The sequence below is a fragment of the Molothrus aeneus genome, chromosome 3 (assembly GCF_037042795.1).
Source record: "Molothrus aeneus isolate 106 chromosome 3, BPBGC_Maene_1.0, whole genome shotgun sequence".
NCBI classification, from domain to species: domain Eukaryota; kingdom Metazoa; phylum Chordata; class Aves; order Passeriformes; family Icteridae; genus Molothrus; species Molothrus aeneus.
In genome coordinates, this window is record NC_089648.1 from 42,938,781 (window position 1) to 42,966,499 (window position 27,719).

At 36.8% G+C, this 27,719-nt stretch overlaps 1 protein-coding gene across 4 annotated transcripts in view; it reads right to left on the reverse strand.

The window, feature by feature from the left end:
• The window catches only part of ARID4B (AT-rich interaction domain 4B), an 88,149-nt gene that overhangs the window by 50,257 nt on the left and 10,173 nt on the right, over positions 1 to 27,719 (reverse strand). For all 4 annotated transcript variants that reach the window (XM_066546781.1, XM_066546778.1, XM_066546780.1 and 1 more), the window contains exons 3-5: positions 7,671 to 7,781; positions 2,901 to 2,966; positions 2,213 to 2,303 (exon numbers count right to left, since the gene is read on the reverse strand). In XM_066546781.1, the coding sequence (XP_066402878.1) occupies positions 2,213 to 2,303; positions 2,901 to 2,966; positions 7,671 to 7,781 (268 nt within the window). The remainder of the gene's footprint in view (positions 1 to 2,212; positions 2,304 to 2,900; positions 2,967 to 7,670; positions 7,782 to 27,719) is intronic.

Genomic DNA, 27,719 nt, shown 5'->3' on the forward strand with positions numbered 1-27,719 from the left:
AAATCACATATTCTGAAATTGCACAAGAAAAGCCAGGGAAGAAAAGATACAACTTAATGCAACCAAAATCACTTTGAATTCTAATGACAAACTGTAATGACAAAAAAATGCAGAAGGGAGTAAGACTACTTTTGAACATGCATAGTTCTGCATTTTCAGTAAAGCAAATAATCCTGCCATTTTCTTTCCCCCCTCATAGTAAACACAGACTTTAAGAAACATTTATATGAATGACAAAACAGTATCTAGTTACCTGGACTTTAACACCTTGAGTTCTTTGAGGATTTTTCACAGGGCAGACAAAACTAAGGACACTTATGCATGTATATATGTTTGTGCATTTATACACATATATATATGCCTATTAAATTTACAAGTTTTATGCATATATATATACACATATATATACACACATACACACTGTGCTATACTTGTTTTAAAAGACTATACTAGTTGGATTTTTATAAAAATTTAAATTTAGTTTTTGCTGTTCTTTGGTAGGAAAGCAGTAGCACAAAAAAAAACCATGTAAGCAAATTAATGTACAATTTCTATTCAGACAACACCTTAATACAAGACACAAAGGGACATTCAAAGCAACTTTGCCCATTCTTCAGTGTTAAAAGAGGTCTCAAGCAGCCCTCAAAGCATTATTCCTCTCCAGATAATGCTGCAATGGCATATGTGGTCTTATGTCACTTTTGGAAAGGTACTACTTCAGATGGATCTATGCCTTCACAAAGTTTTTCACCAGATCATAGGAATTTTATTCACAAAATCATTAACAGTGCAAATAATTAGATGTTTCTCGGCAAGTGCTAGGACAACATTAGGTAACTGCTAGCTAAGATGAGTGCCAATTCTGGCACCTGGTAAATGGCAACTATATCCTACAGTAGGACTTTCACTCAGATCTGCAAAGTCACCACTGTCAGTAAAGGCAATTCTCGTCTCATTCCAGTCACCCTCCTGACAAAGATTATTCTAATCATCCACAGCTAGAGTCAGTTCTCCATCAAAATGCATTACACTGCCAGCAGCTGTGCTGCTTTTACCAATTCTGCAAGGTCAACATGCTTTTGTCTGCTTTTATCAACAAAACACAAGAATTGAGACTGAAACCCATACTTCTTCCTATTTCCCAAATTCAGGATTTTTGACAGACATCTCCTTTGACTGCAACTCTGTGACATCTACCTTCAAAATTTAATATGCACAGCTTCCTATCTTATTCTTCTTGCTCAGCTGCTAACCTCACACTTTCTCAGAAACATAAACAGAGACATACAACACAGCTCTAACACCAGCTATACCATTTGCTTCTTAAAAGCTCTCATATCTGATCCACTTCTGTATTAATTACCAAAAAACTATCTATAATGTTAATTCTTGTCTTTGTACATTATGTTTCATCCCATCCTAACCCAGTCTCACCTATACTAATAGATTCTACTTCTCCAACAGAAAAACAGACATATTTCCTTCAACACTTATCTGTAAGGTCTTATCTAAATTTAGAGCTCCACTCCCTTCTGAAAGGACTATGACTAGGGAAAATAAAGTCTTTCTCTAGTTGCTCAGCATCACCTCATTAACAATAACCCATACTTCAAAAGAACTAAATCTCACTGAAGTCCTTTCAAGTTCTAGTCTTCAACTTCCCATATCTACCCAGGAAAGGGCTATGTAGTTTTTCAAAAGTCAATACATTTCCTGTATGTAAATTAAAAAAAACCTCCACCCTCTACTGGCTATAGAGTATGTGGTATATTATCAAACATCTGAAATATCATATTATAATAAGCCATGTGTATTTTTACAGCAGCTGTTGTAAGGGCTAAGTCTGGGAGTGAGGAAAATTAGGTGTTGCAGCTTGTGTTTTAAAAGCAGTTCTTCGCCCTTTTTTTTAAGGACCTGTGACAGCATACTTTGCTTCAAAATATTTAACAAGTGTACTTAATATCTAAGGAGCAGTCACCAGTTATAGAGCAATTCACTACATCTTTATTTGGTGTCCCAGTTTCAGATCATAAAGGGCACAGTTTCTTATAAAAACCCAAAAGAAGAAGTTTATCTTTAAAGGTTTTTCGTGGAAACTCTGAATAGCTAAGTATCTCCAAAAAATCTCTCTCACCATGCTTAGGACATGTCCAGGTCACAGGCTTATTTTTAAGTCAGAAGTTTAAGTCAAATACATAAATCTTTCTCTTACCTACAGTATACCAACTTGCATCTGTTAATTTGTTGATAACTGCTTCCTGGTATGTTCCATCTGGATTCTTCACTTCCACAACAGTTCCTACCTAAAATAGAGAACTCACTTAGCACTGGAGAGTTTCTAACACAGGCAATGAAATCAACACTTCTGTGTCAGCAAACAGAGATAATTTCTAGCCTATTCCATGTCAAATATAAAATGTTTTTCCAGTTTCACTTGAATATACTTGTATCCCTCAAACTTCTTTTTTCATTCCTTTAAAATAAGCCAACTAACTGAGCTGATTATTTCCTGCCAGCAGGTGGGGAACAAGAACCAATTTGAGTGATGTCATTCTCTTGTATAAGAGCTTTCCCATCAAATCCTCCTGCCGAGTTCTCCAAAGGAATGGTGACTAAAAACCAGTGCCAGCCATACTTCATAGCTTTAAGGCAAAAAGAACAAAGAGGCTTTTACCAGCCTGTGCTGCATCCCCTTTAACTACAAAGAAAAAAATCTAACATAAAGAGTATACTACCTCTAACTTTGTAGCATCACCTTTTATGCTTTGTGATCCTATCTAGCCTGTGTAATAAGTTGAATCTTCTTCTCTCACCCCATAGCGTATATGCACATTTATGTCAAATATTGAAAAGAAAAATGTTTTTCAAAGCATTAGCAAGATATAAACCAAATTTATTACCTTTAAGGGACCCTTAATGTGGTCATCTTGCACTTCCACTGTTGAAGAATCGTGCCTAAAGGTTACCTAAAAAATATAATTCAACTGACAATCACTTGATATAATTGAGCAGCATAAGCAATGCAAACGTCAATAGCCCTTCTCTTACTCTCATTTTACAGTTAATCACCATAATCATCCCACTTGCTGAAAGCTGTCTTATTCATATATTATAGAAATATGAGGGGCTAATTCCTTAGTTATCAGATCTCCTAAAATATTTTTCTCTTTCACAATAGAATCATTATCTCTAAAGGAAATAACAGTCAAGAGTATAACAAAATTGTCTAATAGTCAAAATTATCTCTGGAGTTCTCTTCAAGTATTTGAATGTCTCTAGTACCACAGCAAGAAAGGAGAAAGTTTCAAGACTTCGGAGTACAACTTTAAAGCTACACTTATATTTCAATGCTTTGAAATCAAACAGTTTTAGCACCTTTATCTTTTGCTGATAAAAGTGCATTTTTCACCTCATGGTTGAAAAGACTCACAAAAGTACAGGACACTGCTGTCGACTAAACAAAATGAACAACTCAGACAGGATTTCAGTTAATGTCAGTCTAGCCTACACACAGAGTTAATTGGAAGAAAATGTAAAACCAGCTAACTTTTCAGTCCTTCAAAACTGGAGTTAGTAAATCCTGTAAACATATGAAATTATTTTCCCCTGACATTTCCATAAAGATACAAAGGTTGTTGTCTTTAATCCTACATACTATGTCCTCAGGAAAAAAAAAAGGTCTGGAAATTCAAATGTATGATTAAGTTATCTGTACCAGGTGCTACGGACATTCACCTTTTGTTTCATTCACAATTAACTTGGTTACACTGAAAGTCATAGGATTAATTGCATCTGAAGTTTTATTTCCACTCAGGTTTTAAAATTGCAGGAAACTGAGAAAATTCTAGAATTACATTTTATGTACTTATGTACCTTTATTAACACACAAATGATGTTCTGATGTTCACCAGAACAGACTCTCTTGGTATATTGATGTTGAAGTGTATGATGTTTTACTGAGTATTTGAAATAAGTAAGAATGTAACATGAGCTCCAGCTGTGTAACACTAGCTCTCAACTACAGCAATCCTATGTCAAAAGTCTGGACTTGTTTCACAAGCGTACCCACGAGCAAGCTCACACTGTTGTTGAGAGTTTCACTGTAGCACACAGGAACAGCAAAATTTCCTTCAGAACCACACTGTTCTCTAACATCAACTCTCCTACACAGCCTACTCAGAGAGGAGATTTTAAGGAGTTTTGCCAAGAACAGCACCTACAACCAGGACTAAGGACAATCTATCTTGACCAATTGGAAAACAAATGCACTAAAATGCTACACTGCCCCTTCCAGGTGTTACTTCAATGAAATAGTCATCAATCCTTCTTGTAGTCAGAACTACAGCAACACATACAGTTGTGAGAGTGTGTTCTTTTTAGACCTGCACATCTCACTTGCTGATGGCAAATATTTTGTCCATCACACAGACAAAATCATATCTTGTAACCAAAAGGCAGACAAAGGATTCAGGCTAGGAATTAACTGAGCAAGGACTACTCTTCTGAACTTCATCCTGACAGATACAGGTATTTAATTCCCTCTTTGCAGGAATTTATCTAGAAAGCCAAAACTCAGTTAAGATGCAAAATAATCTGAAACCAAGGGTCACTAGTGGCTCATGTGAAATACCCAGTAAACCAGTTCTGATTAAGAGACATCTGGTTTTATTTACTTTCTGTAATTATCTTAAATGTATTTTGCAGCAAAAAGGAACTCTAGCCAGAACAGGAGTCGGCCACAATGTACTCTATGAAAGGTAAACAAAGCAAATTGCTATTGTGTATTACAGAATGGTTTGTCTTTTTAAAGATGTCTTGGGGCTTTGACTCTTTGGGGGGGGAGAGTTATGATACCAACAGTTTTTGCTTCTTGAGATATTCATATGTGCTCAAAAAATACTGGTTATTAACATAAATATTCAAACTCCAAACTCAGTGTGACACTGTTGGCCTTTCTTGAAGAAAAGTGATGTCAGTAAGTACTAGTTGTGGGTTTTAATTCTCACAATAGTTAGCAATATGGAAACTTTCTGTCTCAGGCAAAAGATTAAAACATTCAGCACATCATCAACTTGGTTAGACTCAGCTGGAATTTCTTTTTTCTACACTATCCTTAAAAGACAGACCTAGTAAGTCCTATTACAGCAGCACCTTTACTTATTTCTGTTTAATAAAGACCTACACAGAAAACAGTTTCTTCTGAAACTTCTGCGCAGGATGCCCAAATGCAAGTGGTGGTGGATGATTTTGCTAATTGTTTTAGGAGATGCTGCCAAAATAAACTGGCTTAAATAACTCTCTAAATAAACCTATAATAAATCTGATAAAGTAGAGACTCCTGTAACACCCAGAGTCTTGCCCTTGAGTCAAATTTGTACTGCCTTCAACACTTTGGAAAAGTCCAGGCAAATCTGAAGTTCTGCTTTCCATAAGCAAGTGTGCAATGCTATGTTACCGTAGAATTCTGTACTGTGTACAGAATTTGCCAAAGACTACTAAACTGCCAAATGCAGTCCCTATTGATATTGACATTATAAGTACATAGCACCTGCATTAAACTGAATGAAGTTTTTAAATTATGCTGTAATGGGAAAGTTGACATAAAGGTATCTCCTCAAAATATTCTAGGAAGCAGAATTCAACAGAAGAAAGCACATAAAAGGAGACACAATTAAACATATTTTACTTGTCTGAAGATTACAATACTCGTATCAAAAGAATTTTGTTGCAATTCTACTGTCTCAGCAGAACATCTAGTTATAAACTTAAATTACTGCTTTACACTAAAATCGACAGCATGAAGTTAACTGACTTTCCTTCTGCTCTAGTAGTTCTAGAAGACTAAGGCATAAAATATAAACTGGGGCCAAAAGAAACCCATTCAGCAAGAAAAAAATAACGCAGCAGATAAACTACCAAAATTTCAGACAAAGCACACCTGCTAATGAGAATCTTTGTTAGAGCTAATATTAGGGAAAGTATGCATGTGCCAGGAAGAGCAAAACAGGTTTTCAGAGAAAATCAGAGAGCCACTGCTAAGTTTAAGAACTACACATTCTTGGTGGAGAAAAAACAATGTAAACAGATATTGTTACAGTACTTACAAAAATCTCAACCACATTACTCTAGAAAGCAACAACAGTACTGGGGCCAAACTGCTCTAAGCAATACAGTAACAGTGAGCACACACACACAAAAGTGAACCCAGAAGGCTTTGTACAAAATCTCCACACACAATTCACAGAAAAATTCAATTTCATGTCAAGATCTTTCTGTAAATCTTGCAGTGACCAAACTTAAAGTGATAAACCCATAAGAAAATACTTAGCACTGAATAATAAATAGCAAGTGGCCATCTACAGAGGTGGGCTGAAAGTCCCCCAAAGAATTGAAATGAGTCAAGATTTCACTGATCTAGGCACAACAAAATTCCTGTACTTAAATACTGATGCTTAACAGCTCAAATAGCAATACTTAATCACTTAAATCCAACGGTACTGTAAAGCATAGACCAGCTGATGCTATTAAGAGTTTTGAATAATGAAATGTAAAGACCACTGATTTGCTCTTCTGGCAGATTTAAGACTAAAATCTTCATGTTGTATTTAACATTATTATCAAATAAGTGACAATAGACCTTCCCACCAGGTTTTATGGAGAGTGCCTGCACACTCCCTCAGACACACTATAGGCAAAAATCAGCCACAGCATGAGGGCAGAGTCAAATAATGCACACTAGTTTATAGTGTGCAATAGCCTTCAATAACAGGTTATTGCCACTCACATTTCACACATTTTTCATTTAAATTTACAGTAGATATAAGAAAAATATTCTGCCACTAACTCTTGCAGAGCAACAAGCTAACTTGTATTTTCTAGGTGGTTTTGATCCTTGTTCTGCAATGTTTCCATATGAGGTTAAGAGGCAAAGCAGAAAAATAGGACCTCCTCCCAAATCAGTTTTTAGGGCAACATTATCCCAACAGAAATATACAGCCATTTTGCAGGGTATTGCTCTCCTTATTTCTACAAATGATACTTTAAATTTTCAAGGAATGTTAAAATGTGTATCTTGCAATCTCTTTGCAGAATTTTTAGTTGTCCTACATGTGGCTTATATTGATTCAGTCATTAACTAGTTATCATAAATCTTGGGTGAGATCCCTGGCTTGCTATTGTAAGACTCAATGTGCCAAGTGGTTTTTGGAAGGCAGAAACATTTCAGCTTATTCCTGAAGCATTATCTAGTTGCCAAGGCTAAATGGCAGTGACCTGTACTCCTCAAGTAAAAGATACCCTATTAAAGCCTACTTTGAGTAGTCTTAGCTATTTTCTGGCAATATTGTCCCATATACCATATATAAGCCTACATTTGCCACATTTTAATCAATTACTTTAAGGTCAGCCTATGGCATTGAAGGTGAAAAACATGCAGATGATAAAGCAGTGACAGAAACAGAACATACTTATTTGTGTGGGAGTGGGGGAATCCCTCCCATCCCAACAATAATAAGCTTACTGTTATTTCAAAGACTATAATACCAGCTTCCAAGGACAGGATAGTCTCTTAGCTGTCCTGAGACTAAAAAGAAGTTTCACATTGCACCATTATGAACATTAATCACTTTTTTACCCCTCCTCAAAAAAGTGCTTGCAGGAAAACCGCATACCTTAACTTTGACAAGCCTTTTTGCTGTCTTGATCTTGGCTTCACAGAAGGCTCCTCTATACTTTGCACTCACATCAGTGCCCACTGTCAGATAGGGAGGCTCATCAATTGCCTGGAACAGAAAGGAAAACAACTGCTTTTTAATACTGACCACTGGCAATACAGCTACCATAGTCTCACCAATTTCTGTGGACAAAGAATTTCCAAACAGCCCAATGAAACTTAAATTGACAGCAGTAGGAACAAAGAACACAACACTAAGCTAATACGATGTAAATCAATAATACAAAAATACAATCTTATAATATACAAATATAATCTCCTGATATAAGGTCATAAATACAATAAACTGATACCACAGTTATCTACAACAAGCACCACATAGGTTTCCAGCCGCTGCACCATCTGAAGACTTAGCAGGTGATGAATTCTACTGCAATGGTGAAGACCAACCAAGTGTTCTACTGTCTCCTCAATTGCCTCAAGACCTGATTAAGTCGCATGAAGACACCAATGTTTATTTCCCTCACATAATTAAGGTTCATTTTTCATTAGTAAATAGAATAACTCTGAGGAGATTTTGCCTTTTTTTTTTTAATAAAGTAAATTATAAAGGTGATGCTCAACAGGAGAGTAGCCCACGGGCAAGGTAAAGAAGGAGACTGACAGAGACTGAACACAAAATGAAGGTTAAGGGTCCAGACAAAAGACAAGGTTTTGTGGCATGAAACATAGAACAGGTGACACCCAAACAGGGAAATAAGAAACAGAAGAGGTGGGAAATAAGAGAACATAGGTCAAGTCAGTATACTGAGTGAGATCATGAAGGTACAGTTCCTTCAAAGAAAGTCCATCTTCTCTCACACAACCTCTCATAACATAACCTGGGTGAGGAGATTCCAGATAACTGAACCACTTATGAAGTATCACTTCACAGACTCTGGGTCAGAAGAGGGAAGGCAGAGGGCGACATGCAAGAGGAGTGAGGTTTGTTTTCAAGAGCTGCAAGCCTCCATAGAGACCCAGACAAGAGCAAAGCAAAGAGATTTAAGCCCTTATCGAAGCCAAATTGTGTTTCTGTGCCCCTACAGATTCAAACACAGCTTACAAGGGGCATCTCTGGCACATAGAGATTCTCTGTAGGGAAAATATAGAGATAAATCATCACAGGCATCAGAGACTATTTGAGACTGAGGTGCTTGCACTCAGCATCAGATAATTCCTACTAGCTGCTCCCAGTTCCAATACATCAGAAGGCATGGAAGTGTGTACTTGAATGCTTCAATGCACCATTTTTCAGACATTTAAGTTCCACAAAACTTGAAATTGAGAAACATTAGATGCTACAGGGTTAACTCCTTACTAATGATACTTTTTACAGTGACTCTGTTCCAGCCTCTCTCTCTCTCTCACTGGCAGGCAATAGAATATATTTCTGAGTAGTATAAAATCGTTATCAATCTGCACTTTCTAGGATCACCAGAAGCATGAATGCACTAATGAACCCTCCTCTCTCTCTCCCTGTGTGTGTGGTACGTGACTGCATGCAGCGTAGTAGGATATATTACTCTGGTGGTAGTATATCCATGAACACCTATCCTTTCCTAATCCAGGCTTAATACCAATAAAACTCCGCTGAGATTAACAAGGAATCTGTTAAGCGTGTTGGGATTCTGAAATTCATTCCCCCCTTGCTTGCCCAACAGTAGGTGCCTTCGAGGCAAGCTGCCATGCCTTCCTCTTGCTGCACTTGGATGGGTGCTGAAAGAGGGTCTCAGGTGGTGATAAATTTGATTTTGGTCAGCACTTGCACTGAAGTGAACTAAGAAGTGGCTGTTTCCCACAATATGAATCTGAGCAGAGGAAAGCAGCAATGCATTCTCCTGCAAAGACAGTAAAGCTCTGAAAGGGGAGCATCCCTCCTGCTCCACTGCACTCTGTAGTGAAGAAATTCATTCACCACTACGGGGGTGATAGCATTTCATGACAGTTCATCTTCCAAAGTTAAAAGGAATTGTAAAGTACTGAGATAACTTTAACAAGAGCGACAGACCCCAGATGGGTCCACACAGATGCACACACTACTATAAACAAAACTTAAAGACCTGGTTTGTCAGTGTCGGTCTATACTTCCCTATACAGACAAAAGAATTATCAGAAAGATCAATCCACAATGTCAAGATGAACTTACAGAAAAATATAGAATACTTTTTCTTCACTGCTATTGACACTAACTAAAACAAAAAAAATAAATTTTGAGCACCAAGATAATCTGAAGCTCTGGTCTTTGTTTGAAAATTTATGGCAGAGGAACAGGCAAGTCAACAACCAAACTTTAGGCAGGACTTTAAATTCTCATAAAGATTGTAATTATCAGTATTGTGATTACTTTATCACTATTCTAATTTAACAACTTCTTCCAGAAAGAATATTCATTCAGAAAAACCCAATATCTGTAAGAATTTCTCTTACTAACACACAAGTTAATTTCAATCACTAGCCTAAATCCTTTGAAATTACTCTTATTCCTTTCACTGAAATTAGTTAATATTTACTGCCCTAAAGAACTAAAGAATAGCAACATAGGGACTATTTGCTTACCAATGTAGGTATGTTTACTAGACATACAGTATTACAGTGGCTTTTGAGAGAAAAATTATGAAATTAATTTCTTTAACTACCACTATAAATCATTATATACTCTAAAACAGTATCTGAAATCTTCAACGGATACATACTGGATTTTTTCCTGCAATTTCATTATTCCATTGAAAGACAAATCACATGGGCCTTCTCCCCACCCAAATCACTTAACTGAAATTTCCAACATACTTCTCTCATTGTGACAGAGTAACAACTGAAAGTGGCAAGTTAAAATAATTAGCAAAATGTGATGCATCATAATGAATACAAACTAAAAAATAAAAGTAATTATCAGAGTCTAGCATCAATTTAAGATAATTGACTTTGTCATTCTCACCAACTCTGAGTCACCTGTTCTCAAGTAGGTTTTATTCAATTCCACCAACATCAAAGAGATTAAAAATTAGTATACAGCTATTTTTACCTTTCTGTTATCCCTTCCCTGCTTTGTGCTTACGTCATTTATTAGATGCCCTTATGCTCAGACTGAATGCATCTTTGCCTATTTAATTTTGACATGTTTTATCAGGATCTGGTTTTATTCTTTTTTTAGGCTTTTCAGAGCAGGTTTCCAGAAAATAAAAAAAACAACCAGTATGCCAAAATACAGCTAGAATTTGACAGTTCTCTAATCTTCGAACAGGTATTGCAAGCATACTGAAAATATTTATACAAGAATAATTGCAGTGCTATTTAAACGGAGATGGGGGGGGAGGTCTACCCTGTAATACAAAAAGTTCTGGGCTTCCTAAAATTCTTGAAGGCGTCTTAAAATAAAACTGTACTAGTTTAATTCGTTGCTGTCTCGGCCTTTATTTTACTTAAAAAGATAATGTGAATTGGCATTTACATTTTATATGTGAACATAATCACCTACAGTTTATAATTTAAAGATAAGAATCATCATTTCAGGAGCACATCAGTAAACTTTTGTCAACAATCAGCAAACTTCTTACAATCAGTTTACAATCAGTAAACTTCTGTCAACACCAAAACTGAAACTATGCCCAGCACACACCATCACTCATGTATTAATGAGATCATGAACTTCTTTCATTCCGAGCAGCTTCAATACACACCCCAGGATATCCTGTCAATGTTTCTGTGTCTCTAAGTGCACTTTTTCGAAAATCTCAGAGTTCGCACTGGAAGGAGGAAAGTGAAGCTGATGGCAGTATCTCGGTTTGTTCGTTTCCTTCTTTAACTAGTGCCAGAAGACTGGCATTGAAGGTCTTCACTGGCAGACGGTTCCCAGAGGAATCAGTATTTGTCTGCATGAATGACCGAGGCCAGGCTGCCGAAGGGGTGACACCGGGAGCCGGCCACCCGTGCGCACACGGACGCCAGGGGAGCGCTGTACCCCGCGGCCGCAGCCAGGCGGGGGCCACGGCGAGGCTGTTTGGGAATGAGATCGTGATGAGCCCTTCACCAGCATCCCCTGCAGGGGTGCTGAGCGCTGCCAGGGCGGTTCGAGCAGCGCCCCGAGGAGCTGGGGACAGCCGGGCCGATGCTGCAGCTTCGGCAAGGCCGCCGGAGGAAGACGCTCCCGGGTGAGCTGGTCGGCCCATTGGGCGGGGGGGGCAGGCGGGCAGCAGCGATTCTCCGGGGAGCGGCCGCTTTAAGGGGAGGGGCCGGGGCCGGGAAGCTGCCAGAAGTTTCTGGCCGCCCGCCCTCGCCCTCTCCCCGAAGGCGCCCACGCCTCCGGCAGATTAAGCGCGGATTGCCGTAAACTAAATTTGTCCCCTTAAGGCGATTGCCGGGTAAATCTGCACGCAGAGCTTCCCGGGAGCCTGTCGCTGCTGCAGCCGGGCACGGAGCACCAGCAGCGCCAGCTCCCGGGATCCGGCCGGGAAAACGTGCGAGCGCTGCCCGCGGCCCTGCAGTGCAGCTCCTCCGGAGGGAGCGCCGCTGGAATGCGCCTGGCCTTGAGTAGCCTAAAGCATCGGCCAAATCACTATAAAAAAAAGTTCCGGCGCTGTCTTGGGTGAGCAAGAAGGGATAAAAAGAAAAGCATTTCCTGCAGTTTTGCACTTTCCATCAGGAAATTCAAACTAATGGACAACCGCCACGCTACTACTAGCACTTAATTTTGTTTTATTAATGGGAGTAGGATGAATAGTTTCTCTGCTATCTCAATTCACAACTGCTGGGCGCGCAGAGGAGTTGCAGCACGGGCTGCCGCAGCTGAAAAGCTGGTTTACCACTTAAATAAGAAGCAGTCTCTAGGTGACCAGTCAGCAATTTCCACCAATTCAGTGGCGGAATTTTCTTTGGCAGGAAAAGCAGGCTGCTGGAAAGGTGCTGCTCCAGCCTTCGAGCTGATTATACCTGGAAGGATAGATAGATGGCTAGATGCCTACATCATAAAACATCCTGCACATCTTCTGAATTTGGATATTTACATGGGTATAAATAGTTCTGGTCTTCCATGTATGAGGGAGAAAGCACATAGAGACCTCTCCCAGAAATACCCATGTGAAATACCCATTTTAACACTGCAATCTAAAATGGTAGCATCATGCTTTAACATACATTTTAAAGCTGTAAAGAAGTTGGTTTTCCAGCATTTTTCTTACATATATTTTTCCATCTACGTGGGATGAAATCATCCTCACATCTCTTCTTTCAACTGTGCTGCATTACTATATTCAAATTGCTTTGTAGAGTCTGTCATGCCATCCAGCAGCTGATAAAATTGCATTACATTGTGCTTTGCCCATAAGCAGATCTACTACAGTGTATGTGTGAATGTATTATTTCTATCTCCTCATCTGTATTCTTCTGCACTGTGCACAGGATGTTCCAAGTAAACCACATGAAAACAAGATTAAGTATTCAATCTAGAAACGTAGCAGACATGGTTACTAGGAAAGCCTGCAGGACTGCTTTTGGAGTAATATACAAACAGAAAAACCTTCCCTCAGTCTTTCATGTATGTGAAGTCTGAAGAGCCACGATTTTAGTTTGCATTAAACATTCAAAATTCAGCATTTATCTACTCTACAAGACTCTTGAGTCAAGACACTGTATTTTCAACAAGCAAAAACCACGCTAACTATCCCACAAAGAATGAAAAGAAAGGGCTGGTTTTCAGAATTTAAGATTTGTTTAATTTCACTAACCAAGGTTCAGGGAAAGCTTGTTAAAGACTCAAGACCCTCTCCTCCTGACCCTTCCTGGCATCCAAATTATTACTGACTTTCAAAAAGAAACATCACAAGGCTCAAAATCTTATTTCTTTGCTCACCCACAGTAAGCATGAGGAGCAGTGGCAAAACTTTTTTCCTACTGCCTATGGTATTTTGAAGTTATTTTTCCAAGGCAAGTATTTTCTCGTTGTTTGTCTGTAGTCCATAATTCAAGATGGTTTGCAAGCAGAATTGTTAGAGACATACTTGACTATTCCATCTACAGTCATCCCAGTCCCATCATTTAGTAGGAAAACCCACCAATGCTACCCCACTACTTCAATCCAGAACCAAGCCAAATCTTAAAGTCTTCTAATGAAGAGCAAATATTTCACATAGCTGGAACCTTAAATTCCCTTTCCATCCTGCAGAATTAGTAGCTACCTCAAAGTCATTCAACAGGCTTTCAGAAGCTTCTGGGGCAATGAAGGCTTGAAAAAACTCAGTTTTAAAAAACTTTTTTTTTTTTTACCAAGAGTAAATTCAACATCTCCTAGACAAGTTCTGAAAAAAACATTTTCATTAACACAGGTGAAAAAAACAAACACATAAGAAATTTCCTCCCCCAATACTAATGCATTTAACTTACAGATTATTACCTTACATACTTTCAAACTGCAGTAAGTTCCAGCCAACAGCAGAGATCCACCTACACACTGCAGAATCAATCCTTTAATAAGCAAAATCACAGTGTAATTAGGAGTGCAAGATTTTGCTTACAGTTCAATCTGCTGTAGTTCAGAGGATGTTTGACTTTATAGTAATAGCAGACGTCTTCAGGAAAAACTATTATTATAACACTTCTAATATACTCAATTTTGCAGATAATATCTTTATACTTGATTTCAAATACATTTCTCATGTATTTTCAGAGCAGCAAAACTAAGAAACTTCTAAAACCTTCCTACAAGCCGTATCACCAAGGCACACAATTCCTCAAAGGCAAATGAAGTATTCAAAACAAAGACTGAAGCCCAGAGAATAAAAAATTCCTTTAAAAAAAGGAAATCAATTGGCCCATCATCCACCTTCCAGAAATGAGAACACCACAACAGGAAGCAGGAGGAATTTTTCAGAAACTTGCAAACTACAAAATAGAATAAAAGGCAGTGATGTTTTCCACATGAAAAGGCTACTACATGAAAGCCCAAGAGCAAGAGTGTGCTTTGAGCATATTTTCTTCTGGCTGAAAAATCAGATTTTTACTTACTTTTTGGTTTTGTTACAGTTGTACATGTCATAGAAAGGCAGAACTACTAATGTATATATATATCTATAAATTTATGAAGGAAAATGGTTCAATTTTATCAATATTTGCCCACAAATCAAAATTATGGTAGGAAACATCCTGACCAAACCTAACATTTACAAGTTAAAGGAGGAGGGAGGGGAGTTCTTGTAATGAAACCTATTTCCAGTTTCAATTTAAAATCTACAGGAAGTTTCAAGTAACACCTCACCAATCTTGTAAGCAAACATTATACAGCACGTAACTGTGGCAAAATATCATTGTTGTCTACCCCCTCGACCAAGCTGGAAATTACCAGAGCTTAGTGCACTAATGTCTGGAAGCATTAAGCCAACTTCTGACAGCTTTAGCCTTCCCTACAGGTGCAAAGCAGGTATTTTCTTTTATTTCAAATTATTAAGTTTGATCAGTCCAGGGCCAAGCTTATTTAAAGTTCTTAAAGACTTGAAAGGGTTCAAAAGCTGATTTTCCTCCCCAAATAAAAGTGAGCTGTGGAAAGGATTTACAGGTTCTAAGATCATGAAGGACCAAGAGACTCCAAACAAGAAATTCAATTCAGTAATCACAAGTAACACTTCTTTTATTTATTATATCTGTATTAAATGCAGATCTTTACTTACCCATGTAAAGTTGAATTTTTATGGAACTAATTCCTTTTTTTTTGAACTATAAGTTGATGATTAAAATTATAAAAATATTTTAACTCTACTAAGAAAATGAGAAGTAACAATTTAAAGATTTTAAAAGTTAGTCTATCCTCATCACTGCCAAAGAGCAGCTCAATTCTCCATCCAGAAATTTACTGAGTAGTGTAATTTCCAAATATCTAAACTGTAATTACTTCATTTTCTATTCAAGATGGCAAATCCAGAAAGGTGACTATGCTTTAAAAATTATAGCATTTGGGGTTTTTTCCCCCTACCATACTGAATAAAACCCAGTGAATTCTGATTCTGTTCCTAATTTGGTCACAGACTTGCTGCACCATGATGTGGCTCAGCAGGCTTGTACCAACTTTCAAGTCTGCAGAATGGGGGTAATGCACACCTTACTCAAAGGCAAGTAGGTATTTGATGTTTCTCTATAGTACTTTCAGACCTAAGAATGGAAATCTGTATTCTTTCTATCAGTATAGCATATCACTTTATAAAATTTTTTATTTAATAAAAACACTCCAGAACTGCTGATCAAGCTCTAAAAATAATGCCAATTCTTTACAGTTCCTTCTATAGGTCTCTTGTTCTGTACTGCTGAAAGACTATATAAGATATTTTGAATGCCTACTCCTGCTGTTTATCCCCCTAAATATAAAATCTTTCTTGAAGTCAATTATTGCCATAGCTACCAGATGGCAATTTTTTTTCTGTAAGGTTTAGCTAAATATTAAACTATTTAACATTATAGCTTAGTAGTGTAAAACACTACAACTTCATTAATTGTGGTCAGACTCTTTTGTACATTTCAAGCTTAAACAGTTTCTACATACATACAGATTAAAAAAATAACAATTAATTTGAAATAAGGAGCTTCTCAATGACAACTTTTAATCACAAATATTTTAAAGACTTCTTTCACATTTTCTGTGTTTTGCTCAAGAACCAAAATTCATTCTAGCATGGAGAACTGTATGTCAAAAAAAGGAAGCAATCAGTAAAGTGTTTGTTGTTAGAGGGTAAAATAATTCAGCAAAAATATGTTCTTGATGCCTGTTTAACACTTTAACTAAGTTAAATTCAATTTTTACATTGATAAGCATCCTTTTGCCAACTAAAAGCATCTGATGTTGCTTAGGAGCATTATTTAAATTATTAGGTCTGGAAAACTTGCCTCATTTTTTTTTAAATGTGCCACAGTTCTGTCTAGAGTTGCTGCTATGAAAAACTTGGGATATTACAAAGCACTGAAAAGAATGATACACTAATGATATGCTTGCATTCCAAATGGATTGGAACAAAGATCATTTGATAGTTTAATCAAACAGACCAGTCCAGGCTGTTCCTGAGCAAAATGATCAAGTGACTATGTAAAGTCTGAAAAAACAACAGTCAATGAAATCTCAAGAGAAAAAAACCCCAAATAAACCTATTTTTAAAACAATTTAATAATTCTTGGGCATTATTTCTATTTCCAATCAAAGACAATGTAATTATTGTTTTCTTTTTAAGAAGTTAGTTGCACAGTAAATTCAGTATAACAATATACAGAACAGGAAACTCTGTGTATGTGAAATGACTTGTCTGTATTCTAGGTAACTGATAATGCTGGCATTTTAGTTGACAGAAATATTTTTAGATAGTAAAACCTGCAAGAGCAAGATCAGTGAACAGATATTAAATCAGATAATTACCTAAGAATGGTGGGGTTTTTTCCAGTGAAATTGTGGCATTTTAAGATTCTGTTTATTATCATAGATTTTAAAAACTATTTTCTGTTGTGTAAAACTTTAGAAACAAATTAGTGCTAAATTGAAAAACCGAACCTTAAAAAAAACCACCACCAAAACTCAAAACCAACACCCAAAAAACCCCAACCATAAACCATGACTTCTTTTTCTGCAGATACACATGAAACTTCTTGCCTTGGTTTATTTCCATTGTTTGTACAACACTTTCTAAACTGGCTATGAGGAAGGAAAAGGGGGGAGGAGTTATTTTTGTTCCTAAGTCAGAACAGAAAGGGAAAGCTGAAGGAATGATATACAATTCAAAATCCCTGAGCAGAATGAGATTTCTGAAACACTGACCCAAGTCAATTCACTAAACACAGCTATGATCTTACTTGACTGACAATGTTTAAATATGTACTGATAAAGTTATATTCCAAAATTCTAAGCATTTAAGATGTTATTTTGTATATTTGTATGAAATCAGGACTGCAGCTGATTTGTAATTAAATATAAAGTACTTTTTAGAATAGCATGTTAAAACTTCAACAGAGTAACACATTAAATCACAACATTAGTCTGGTAAAAAATTAATGTGTAGTCTCTGGATTTGGTTTTCGCCATTGTTGCTAGCTAGGAGAATGATGGGGGAGTACACAAAAATAATGCCTAACCTACACACAACTGTCAGACAATACAAAACAAAAAACAAATACAAAACAAAGTGAAAAAAGAGAACTTTTCTTATTGAGAACCAATTCTTCCTCAAGACACATTATTTAGTAAGTTAAGCCCAACCAATGTGCACATGAAGGCTATGCACAAATCCAGTCATTTGGGAACTAAGAACTTGTGCACTGTGCTTCTGGAGACAAAATGAATTTGCAGCAGAGAGCCAACTGTACACAAGAGTGTACCTAAAGTAGAGTAGTATAAAATGACTAATGTCACAGCAACACAAGAACTTTCAGACAAGAGAGTGGATTTTACATCTGCCATGCTCCCTCCAATACTGCGTAGTAATTCAGTGTAAAACTGCTCCCCAGGGACAAGACACTTAGAAAAGAACCATGAAAATTAGTTTAGGAAATATCTACAAAGAGACTGAAATAACTTTATCTAACCACTTTATTAAATGTTAAGTTTCAATGGATGAGATTGTTGGGAAAAACAAACAAAAACTTAATTATACATAAAAGGTTATCAAGGTTGTTCCTCTCAGCAGGATCATTTCAGCTGTATTATTCATAACAGGTGTCTGTAACACCCATTCTTACATTTAGGCATGAATATCCTGCACTCTGCAGTGCTTACAGGCTTTTCTCATCTAAACACTCCTCACTACTGTTATTTCTTGTCTTAACAATATTGCAAATGGAGACAAGTGTACTTCAGCCTAGCAACTTTCAAGAGATGCAGCTTCTTAGAGTAATCCTATTCCTAAAGGGAAACAACTTATGGTGTAAATTTTATGTAAAAAAAGAAGTATTTATATTTACCTATAGGCCCTGTATTTTGAGCTGTCCCTCTGGAGTTTGATTTAATTACCTCACATATTTCTCCTAGCTGGCGCCTAAAATTGGACACAGGTATGGCCTAGTTAACTGCAAGAGAAGCAAATACAATTTCACACAATTTTCAAGTAATACTTTAACATTCCAGTACGGCATTTGCCTTTTTGGCAGAAGTATGACATTGCCTCATGTTCCATTTATTTTTTGGCTATTTTTCTGAGGACTGCCCCCTCAGGAGGCGGGGATAGCACGCAGCAGGTTCCATTTTCAAAGGCAGTGAACTACAAATGTGGCACGTAGCACACCATGAAACTGGCAAGTACTGATGGCTCCCCAGCCCAGCCTGCTGGCTGCTTTCAGCCCCAGACACTGAAACCTTACATGAGAAGGCAGCAGAGCTCTCCATGTGCTGGGAGCCTTGACTCATTGAATAAAGCACCAGCCTCGGTCCTCCAGAGGATCTGAGCTACTGCAAATTCATGACATGAAGCACATTAGAGGAAATGAGATGCCTGAACGAGTCAGGAGTGCTTGCAGATAGGTTCTGAGCCAACCATCCAACAGAATCTACCCTATTTTACAAAGCACTGTTACCAAATTCTTTCTGCCCTGGGGACAGAGCAGCCAGTGCCACATGCCCACGTTTATAATACAAAGGAGACTTTCACAGTGCCATCACTTGCACTGAGAAGTATCATAAACACCCACAGGTTAGCTAGAGTCCTTCACTGGATTTGGCCTAGTGTCAGACTCAAGTGCTGTTCCATTGCAAAGCAAAAAAAACAAACAATATTGCAGGGACCTTTAATCTTATAGTCCAGGGCATTAAAAATCCCATAGCTTCAGGATGAACAGAGTTTATAGGTTAAAAAAAGGATGTTAATATGCTGTGTAACTAGTTGCTTGAAGAGATCATAAGATCAATTAAAATACTCCATCACTTCGAACCTTTAAATCAACAGTCTTACAAAACACACCCTAAAAGGATGATCAAGCAGCTTTTGAGGTAGCAGTTCAAACTAAGCCTAAGATGGCTATAGGTATTCACACTCAAATTCTGAATCAACAAGGAACTCCCACAGCTAAAACAAACTATTTTCATAAAAGGCAGCTACAGAACATAAAGTCTTCTAAACAATTACCTGTGCTTTTCAAGATTCTGTGAATTGCCCCATACACAAAACAGCCTATCCAAGTAATCAGAAAAATCACTCAGTCAAAGAAATACCAGCTTTACCACTTCTGATTTGTGCTGATGTATGTCAAAACTCATTTTGCCACCCCCAGGCACTTGTGCGATGTCTCAGACAGACAGGAAGTATGCACATGGTTTCATCTCTCGTTGGAGCTCAACTTACCACAATACTAATTTTAAAAATACTCTGTACACAACTCCACTCAGCAACAATCTGTTCACTTCTTTAGTTTTAAAAGCTCAACTGTTGCAGTCAGTCCCCACTTCCTCTCAACAAATTATGTAGGCCAAAGCTGGCTGCCTTGCCTTGTACTTATATTCATTGCTCTGAAATCCTGCAATCTTGTGGCTATTATAGCTGTGTGGTTTTTAGCCTCAAAGACATCCCACTATAATGGCTTAGAATTTCATAATGCATTTTTCTTAGTGCTTACAAAAACCTGGTAACATAGCTTGTATTTAATGCAGTTTCTTACTAGATTTCTGAAAAGGCAATTGTCATAATGTTTTATCTCTGCAAAGGAACAGGTGGAATAGGCCCTTTAGTTAAATTCAGGAGGGGAAGAAGAAAAATGGGGACTACTAAAAGAAAAAAAATATCTTATTTTAAGTGAGAAATTACTAACAGAGTTTCTGCTGTATTTGCAACCAAAATACACAACTACCTGTATAAGAACCAAAATATGAATGTTTTGTGTAGATTTATGAGCTGACAAGTGGCAAGAAGCAAAACAGCCCGATTGCTACAGAACTGACAGGAAACTTCTAAAAATGTAAGTGCTTTAAAACCTAACTGGTGCAAAAGTATATAGCTTCTTTATAGTAGAAATCTAATCAAACAGAACTGTTCTAAATGCAAGTCACACTCATTTATTTTTTTTTTCCTGGTTCCTCTGAATAATCATCAAGATGGAGTTTTGGTCATTATGCAAAGTAAGAAAATCAGTTTAGTAAAAAGCCTTGAACCTATTCACTCCTCTGAGAAAGCCAGGAATGCTAAGATAAATATTCTAAAATCTCTGTCTAACAGCAGAAAACAAAAAAAAAAAAAAAGGAATGACCAAAAATAAATCCAATAAAATGAGTTTAAATAATCCAAGTTGGTGACACACACTACCTACTGCTAACAGGAGTTCTTAATTTCTGAAACTAGGAAAGGTGGGGGGAGATGTGTACCGCTAGATGCTCACCACCAGCAGTTAAAACAGATGGTGTGTTCTTTCATACTTCTTTTGTGAGTTAAATTAACAACTCACAAGTGTAAAAGGGGAAAACCTGGGCCCTACAAACTCCAATCCAATGAATGAAGATGCCTCTCTCTGTGCATCCTTCCTTTTGCATCTCTTCTGATACACGTTTGATTAGGGACTAAAGTGCTTCAACTCATGAATTCACTTGTTTCTGTTACTTTTGCTAAATTGCTATTCTTTTACTTTAGTACATTGTATCATTTCACTGCAAGATCACACAGCACCATTAACAAAGTAGGAGCAGATAACTCAATGGGCAAATTGGCAGCCTGCCCCAAACGGTAAGATGAAGCAGTATTCCACAATAATTTAGAACTCGTAAGATTCTTGCAAAAAAACCACAGAAATTTCAAAACTTAGAAAATAATCCTCTTCTTTTCCTGTGGGTGTTTGATAAGATTTTCTATATTTACCTTTTCATTGCACACTAGCACTTAAATTTCTTTTTTTTTGCCAAATTGCAAAAATTGAATATATGAGGCCCTTAGCTGGATGGGAAAGATGACACTTACCATCCTACCTTTTTTCTTTAATATCTTGATAGTCAAGCTGTCTCATCCTCAAATGATCTGAGTGTCAAACAAACAGCTTTTGGTCAAACATCTCCAATAAAACCCTGAAGTGGCTTTAAACTGGCTGAAAGCACTTCAGCACTGGAGTATATGCAAGGTCAAACACAAGTTTGTATTCAAAGTCTAATCTACTTGGATAGCACTCAAAAAACCAGTTAATGTTAAGTTTTATATCCAGCACACATTATTTGCAAACAAAGCAGATTAACTGAGCATTTGCTAGGAATGCTCTAACTTCTGATTTTTATAGAGAACTAGTAAAATACCATTAGATCACAGAACAAAAAAAATTTTAATTAATCTGTGTTTGTAAAATAAGAAGTCCAGTTGTAAACTGAGAACTAATTAACTAATTTCAAGATTAATTTCAGCATTTACCTCAAAAGAGGCACTTTACTTAATTCAATTTATAAATGGGATCAGTCCTGTCAAAAATCACTGCTTGGTTTGACTTTCCTAGAAAATGTGATATTTAATGTGCCTGGACTACAGATAACTTGTATCAAGATGATGATCCAGTGCTGAGACAGTCTTTACAAGTCCTTCAAGGAGCAGAGATCTACAGTAGAGCAAGAAAATTAACCAGAGCCGTACAGCTGGACAAGCAAGATTTCTCACAAGTCACTGCCTTGCACAGGGCAGCCCCATTAGGTTTAACAGCAGTAAGAGACACTGGGGCACACTTTAATCAGAAAAACTGTTTCAGCTTATACCACACTGGCAAAGAGACCAAAATATGAGAAAAAATTCTTTCAGTCCTCTCATGGTCTTACATGGATATAACCCAAGGATCCCTTTAGCACTGTTTGACACAGCACATGCACCTGGAAGCACAGCAGTGACAGTAATATGAATATGGAGACTTTCTCCCCCTTCACAGAGCCTGACATTGCCATTAAAAACATCAACTGAAGGAAGGGTCAATATCACTGCAAAGATAATTTCTTTCAATTATCAGAAGAAACTAGATGCCTGAGGTGTAAATTCAGACTTGGTGGAGATACAGTCATCTAAGTCTCCATTTCAGACTATATTCAATTAATAGCATGTAGCACAAAGATACCTGACCTACAGAAAAAACTCCAGTTCGTTCTACCAACTTGCCTTTTGCTTTTCTCTTGGTTTCTCCAAACAGGTTGTTTTCATCTCAGACAAAATATGAATGCAAGGCTCAGATTCACTAAAATATTAAATACAAGCAACAGAACCTGAAGATGCACTTTAGAACAGGCAAAGGAGGTTATCCTCTGCTTTCCAGTGACTTGCTCTGAAAAAATATCCTCAGTTTCTCCACTGGCTTCAGGAGATTAAGCATGCACAGACCAACAGTCTTGTCTTCCTTTCTAGGTCAGTGCCAGCAATAACTTTTAAGACTCTCATTTTGTAAACTAGCCAAACTAAAAATACTTTTCACTTGTTTTGGGTTTTGACAATGTTTGACTTCAACTAGATACACACTAATCCCTACACTTCTCCTTAGTTTTCAGCGTTAAGGGAATCCTTCTTTGGAACATTTTGACAGATCTTCACTCCTGGTCTAAACTAGCCATTTATTCCTCATCAGTAACCTGCAATGCTATTCTTGAGTCTCCAAGGGAAACATTACACAAGAGCTAACAAAACACATCTCAATTGGATAAAACAACTAATACACCAAGAGTGCAATATTTTTGGCTTTAAAACAGTAAGCCCTTATATTTGGCTTTCCTCGAATTCCTGATGCCACAATTACGCTTTTGAAACATCTAATAGAATAGAATTGTAATGATATTCAAAGTCAAGCTAGCCAACAAACTGAAACTTCTAAAGAACTGCAGGTAAATTCTAGATATTAAAATATATACACACGTGCTCATGTGTGTCTAAAATTAAGTGTAAACTTGACCATTATTACCTTCACTGCATAAATTTTTGGAAGTAAAAATTACAAGTATTACCATTTACAGGTATATCTGTCCTGGTCAGTTTGATGATACAGTCTAGATGTATTTTTTTGGTGTCATGATGATAATAATTTCCTTTGTGGTTTTTTTTCCTCCCCTTTGCATTTAACAAATACTCATTTTTCTCTCCAAACTTCCTGTGAATAAGATTCTACTTTCTAATAAAAAATAATTTACATTACATTAGCTAAGATACAAATAGCATACAATAACTACATGCATGCAAAGTACCAAGAGTGCTTCCACCTTAGTCCATGCAGAGGCTGTATTTTCTAACAATTGAAGTACAGTCTTACAATCTTTGAATTGACAGTAAATTATACCGCAATACAAATATCTATCTGCATACTATCTTTTATGGAAATATCGAGTTCTATCTTTCTATAAAGGTATTACACCTTTCAAAATAGTAAAAACAATTCTTCAGCTTCCTCTTCCAGTAAAAAAAAGGAAAAGGGGAAAAAAACCTCTGGCAAAAATTTAAAGCAACCACAACTCTTGTATGTGCAAAGAAAAAGGTGACTATATATACACACAGATAAGTAAGATTACATAAGAAGAGTTGCATTAGCCAAAGTTTTTCAGTGTTCTGAATTCCCCCTAATATTCTAGTAAAGCTAGAGGTCCCTGGATAATGAACAGGACTATTAACAACAAGATTTCTTAACTCTATCATCAAAATCCTTAGAAGCAGGCTACAGAACCTATGGCACTACATTAAAGACAATGAGAGACAAGACACAAACGGGGTTAAAGAGAAGTGAAGTATTAACATTACTATATGCACACTTGCACTATTTAGGAGCAGCCAAGCAGCACAAAAAACAATTAAAATTAGGTTTGGTCTGCCACTACAGTAAAATAGTTGGTTAAGAGTACAGATAGCTTCCAGTCAAGAGCAGACTGGTTAAGATTTTAGCTATATAACCAATTACAATCACATAACCAATTATCTGGGTCTGAAAGAGAAAAAAGCCCCACTTTATTTTCTGTTAAATTTCACATTTCTTACCAGCAGCTATTGGACCACTGCTGTCAGATGAAATATACACATCCTTGCAGAACACAGATGTCTTAACTAAGCTGGACACTGGTTAGCTGGGGCAGCAAAGAAATTAGCACCACAAATAATTTGCCAAGGAAAACTGCACTAAATTATAATAATGCTCACAAGCAGACTACTTCTACTATTGAATAAACTTGATTTTCACTTAGGTAGTCCTCTTCCAAAAAATGTAAACATTATTTTCCAGAATACACTTGTCTTTCAAATGGGCAGTTCCTCAAACTATTAAGTGAACTGTAAATCCTTCCCCTACCCTCCATGTTGAAAAAACCAACAACTTATTTGTATATCCCACTTTCCACAGATTAATAGAAATAAATGCCTCTCCTGGAGTAAGGCATATGTAACTCACTACAATTCCATATGGGTTGAAAAAAAGTGAGGACTAAAGTTTCAAGTCCACAGGTTTTATTTATCTTTTTTCATCATAAACATGATAGTGTTTCTTTAATAATATTCTTCTGTGAGCTATTTTTACAAGTATCCTAACTTGTAGGAATACAATTCCTAACTTACATAAGTTTAACAAACATAAGCACACATGCAAACTTCTATCTCACTTCATTTTTGGAGAATACTACTGGCCAAATACTCTTGCATAGTCAGTAGCAAGCATATTAAAAGAAAATTAATAATTTCTCTTTCTCATTCCTCTCCCCAACAGCATTCATCTTGCAGACTAAAAGTTCAGTATTTAAGTTTGTGAAAGGAGGTTTGGGGGGAAACTGCAAAATGTAGTCAATGTGGCAACTATTCAGGACAGTGATGCAAGATTTTTCCATCAGAAAATACCCACAGCCAACCAAGCTTGCAAGCATTAAAAAGAAAACAGATATTAAGAAAACAGAAATACCCAGCTGAAGACAAGTTTGGAGAAGATTTGGCAAGTGCTGCATAATTATGAAGACATATTTTAGATGCACGCTACACAGAAAGTTTAAGTGCCACTGTAGAAATATAGGGAGAAAGACCAATATAAATGCAGTTAGTATGTAGCTAGGCTACCTTTCAGACTTCAAGGAATTAAAGAATCTAAACTACTTATTTCATACCTTTTATCCAATTTATCCACCAGAATATTTCTGTTTCTTTGGCTACTCATTGCTGCACCTGTTTCCAAAACATCTTCAGCTGACTTAGCCTGTGACTAATGGCAGCCATTTCCAGGGAGTGACTATTTAAAGAAAGATCCTTGCTCAGATTCCACAAAACTCTTCAACATATTAAAGAACATAGAATAAAATTTTTGAAGTTGCATAGGTAGTGTAAGAGTCTGTTCACTGCTTTCAAGTGTGCTGAAGCTATTATGTAAAGCCCATTTTTTTTCTTGAAAGTCTTTAAGCCTCTTATACTAAAACCTTCATTTTTTTAGCCTCTTTTCAAAAACTAACATTTAGGATTACTCAAGTGAAAGAGAAAAAGTCTACCTTAAGTTTTACTTGATAGTCTTTTGTATGTCAACAATTCTAATGTTACTTTCCACATGAAACCTTGTTCCATTCTCTAAAGCTGAACAAGAGGCACCTCAAGAGGTCTTCAATTCCAAGACACAATGCAGGAATCTCAATGCCTCTCAATAAAATGTCAGTATCTCCATCAAATCACCAGGTTACAGTATCAACTTCATATGCCAATGAAATTCTAATTATGTGTTTATGATCACTGTTTGTTCCCTAAGTCTAAGAAGATAATTGAAGAGAAATTATGAAATACTTGTCTTAAAGGATAAATCTAATCTTCCAGTACTACCATATGCCAAATCAGCCCAATGTAATGTTTATTTTCACAGAAATACTGTGCATCACCCTGCTAGAGGAGGAATACCCAATAAAAGCATTCACACTGGCCTTACTAAGCAACTGATGTGCCCATGTACTATTTGGCTGGAATGTTGTTTCAGTGGACACAAAAGCTGTTTGAAGAGAAACTGCCAGAAAAAAGGGAAAGATGGTGCAGTTCCTTTAAGACTAAGGAGTTTTTTTGTAAACACAAGTCCCATCTGCACATCACATTCAAGTATTGGAGTGGTTTGGGGGTTTTTCCCAAGTTCAACTCTGAGCAAACATAGTAAGGATATGCAGCTACAGCAGTAAGATAGCAAAGATCTCAAACTGTATCTGGATTTGTCTGCAATCAAATACCTTGGAAGGAAATTTACCATTTCCTTTTAGGTTTTTGTTTGTTTGTTTTAATAAATATGTGTATTTATATAAAGATCTTAAAAGCTGATTTGTTTCCTCAAAACTCCAACTAAGTAAATAAAATACACATAACTAGAGAAACTTGATGAGACCAGCTTAAGTATCATGGATCATTTTTATTCCACATAATGAATGCTATGTTTAATATTTATGGTCAGACCATAATTAGGATTTCATTACACCATTTCAAATGTTCAAATAAGTGCAGTTGCAAAGGAAGTTACTCCCATGACAAAAAGGAAGATTGCTCTCTATTTAAGTGTAAAAAAGAGTACACATAATTTTACTGAACTGAAATCAGTGTTACTTGAGCCACAAATAAAAACATTTCACCAATTCAAAGTTGACCTACTACCACTTGAGTTGCTCTCTAGATGCTACCAATGCCACATACAACACAAGTGAAAAAGTCTGCCATAGCAGGACATACACCTATCTCTCTCATATATATTATTACTATCCTGTCACCAAAGGAGTATTTGTCTTACAATACAGAATGTAACAAAAGCAGCTTATTCACTTTACTTGCATCTAAAAAACCTAAATCACCCTACACTGGGCAAGTGTACATATAAATATGTACTTTTTAAATGTACAATGTATGAAATAGAAGATTTTTTTAATAAAATGTTTATGAAATGTTTATAAATGAAATATGTTAACCTTATCAATCCAACATTTTGGCTTGTATCAGGCAAAGTAAAATGAAATCAGACTATTAGCTCAACAGCCAAAGAGCTACTAGCAAAGAAAAACTGAATTAGTGTAGACAGGCATCTAATATACATACTAATACTTTCTGGAACTTCATGGTAAATTATTCCAGGGAACACACTTGGCAGGAGC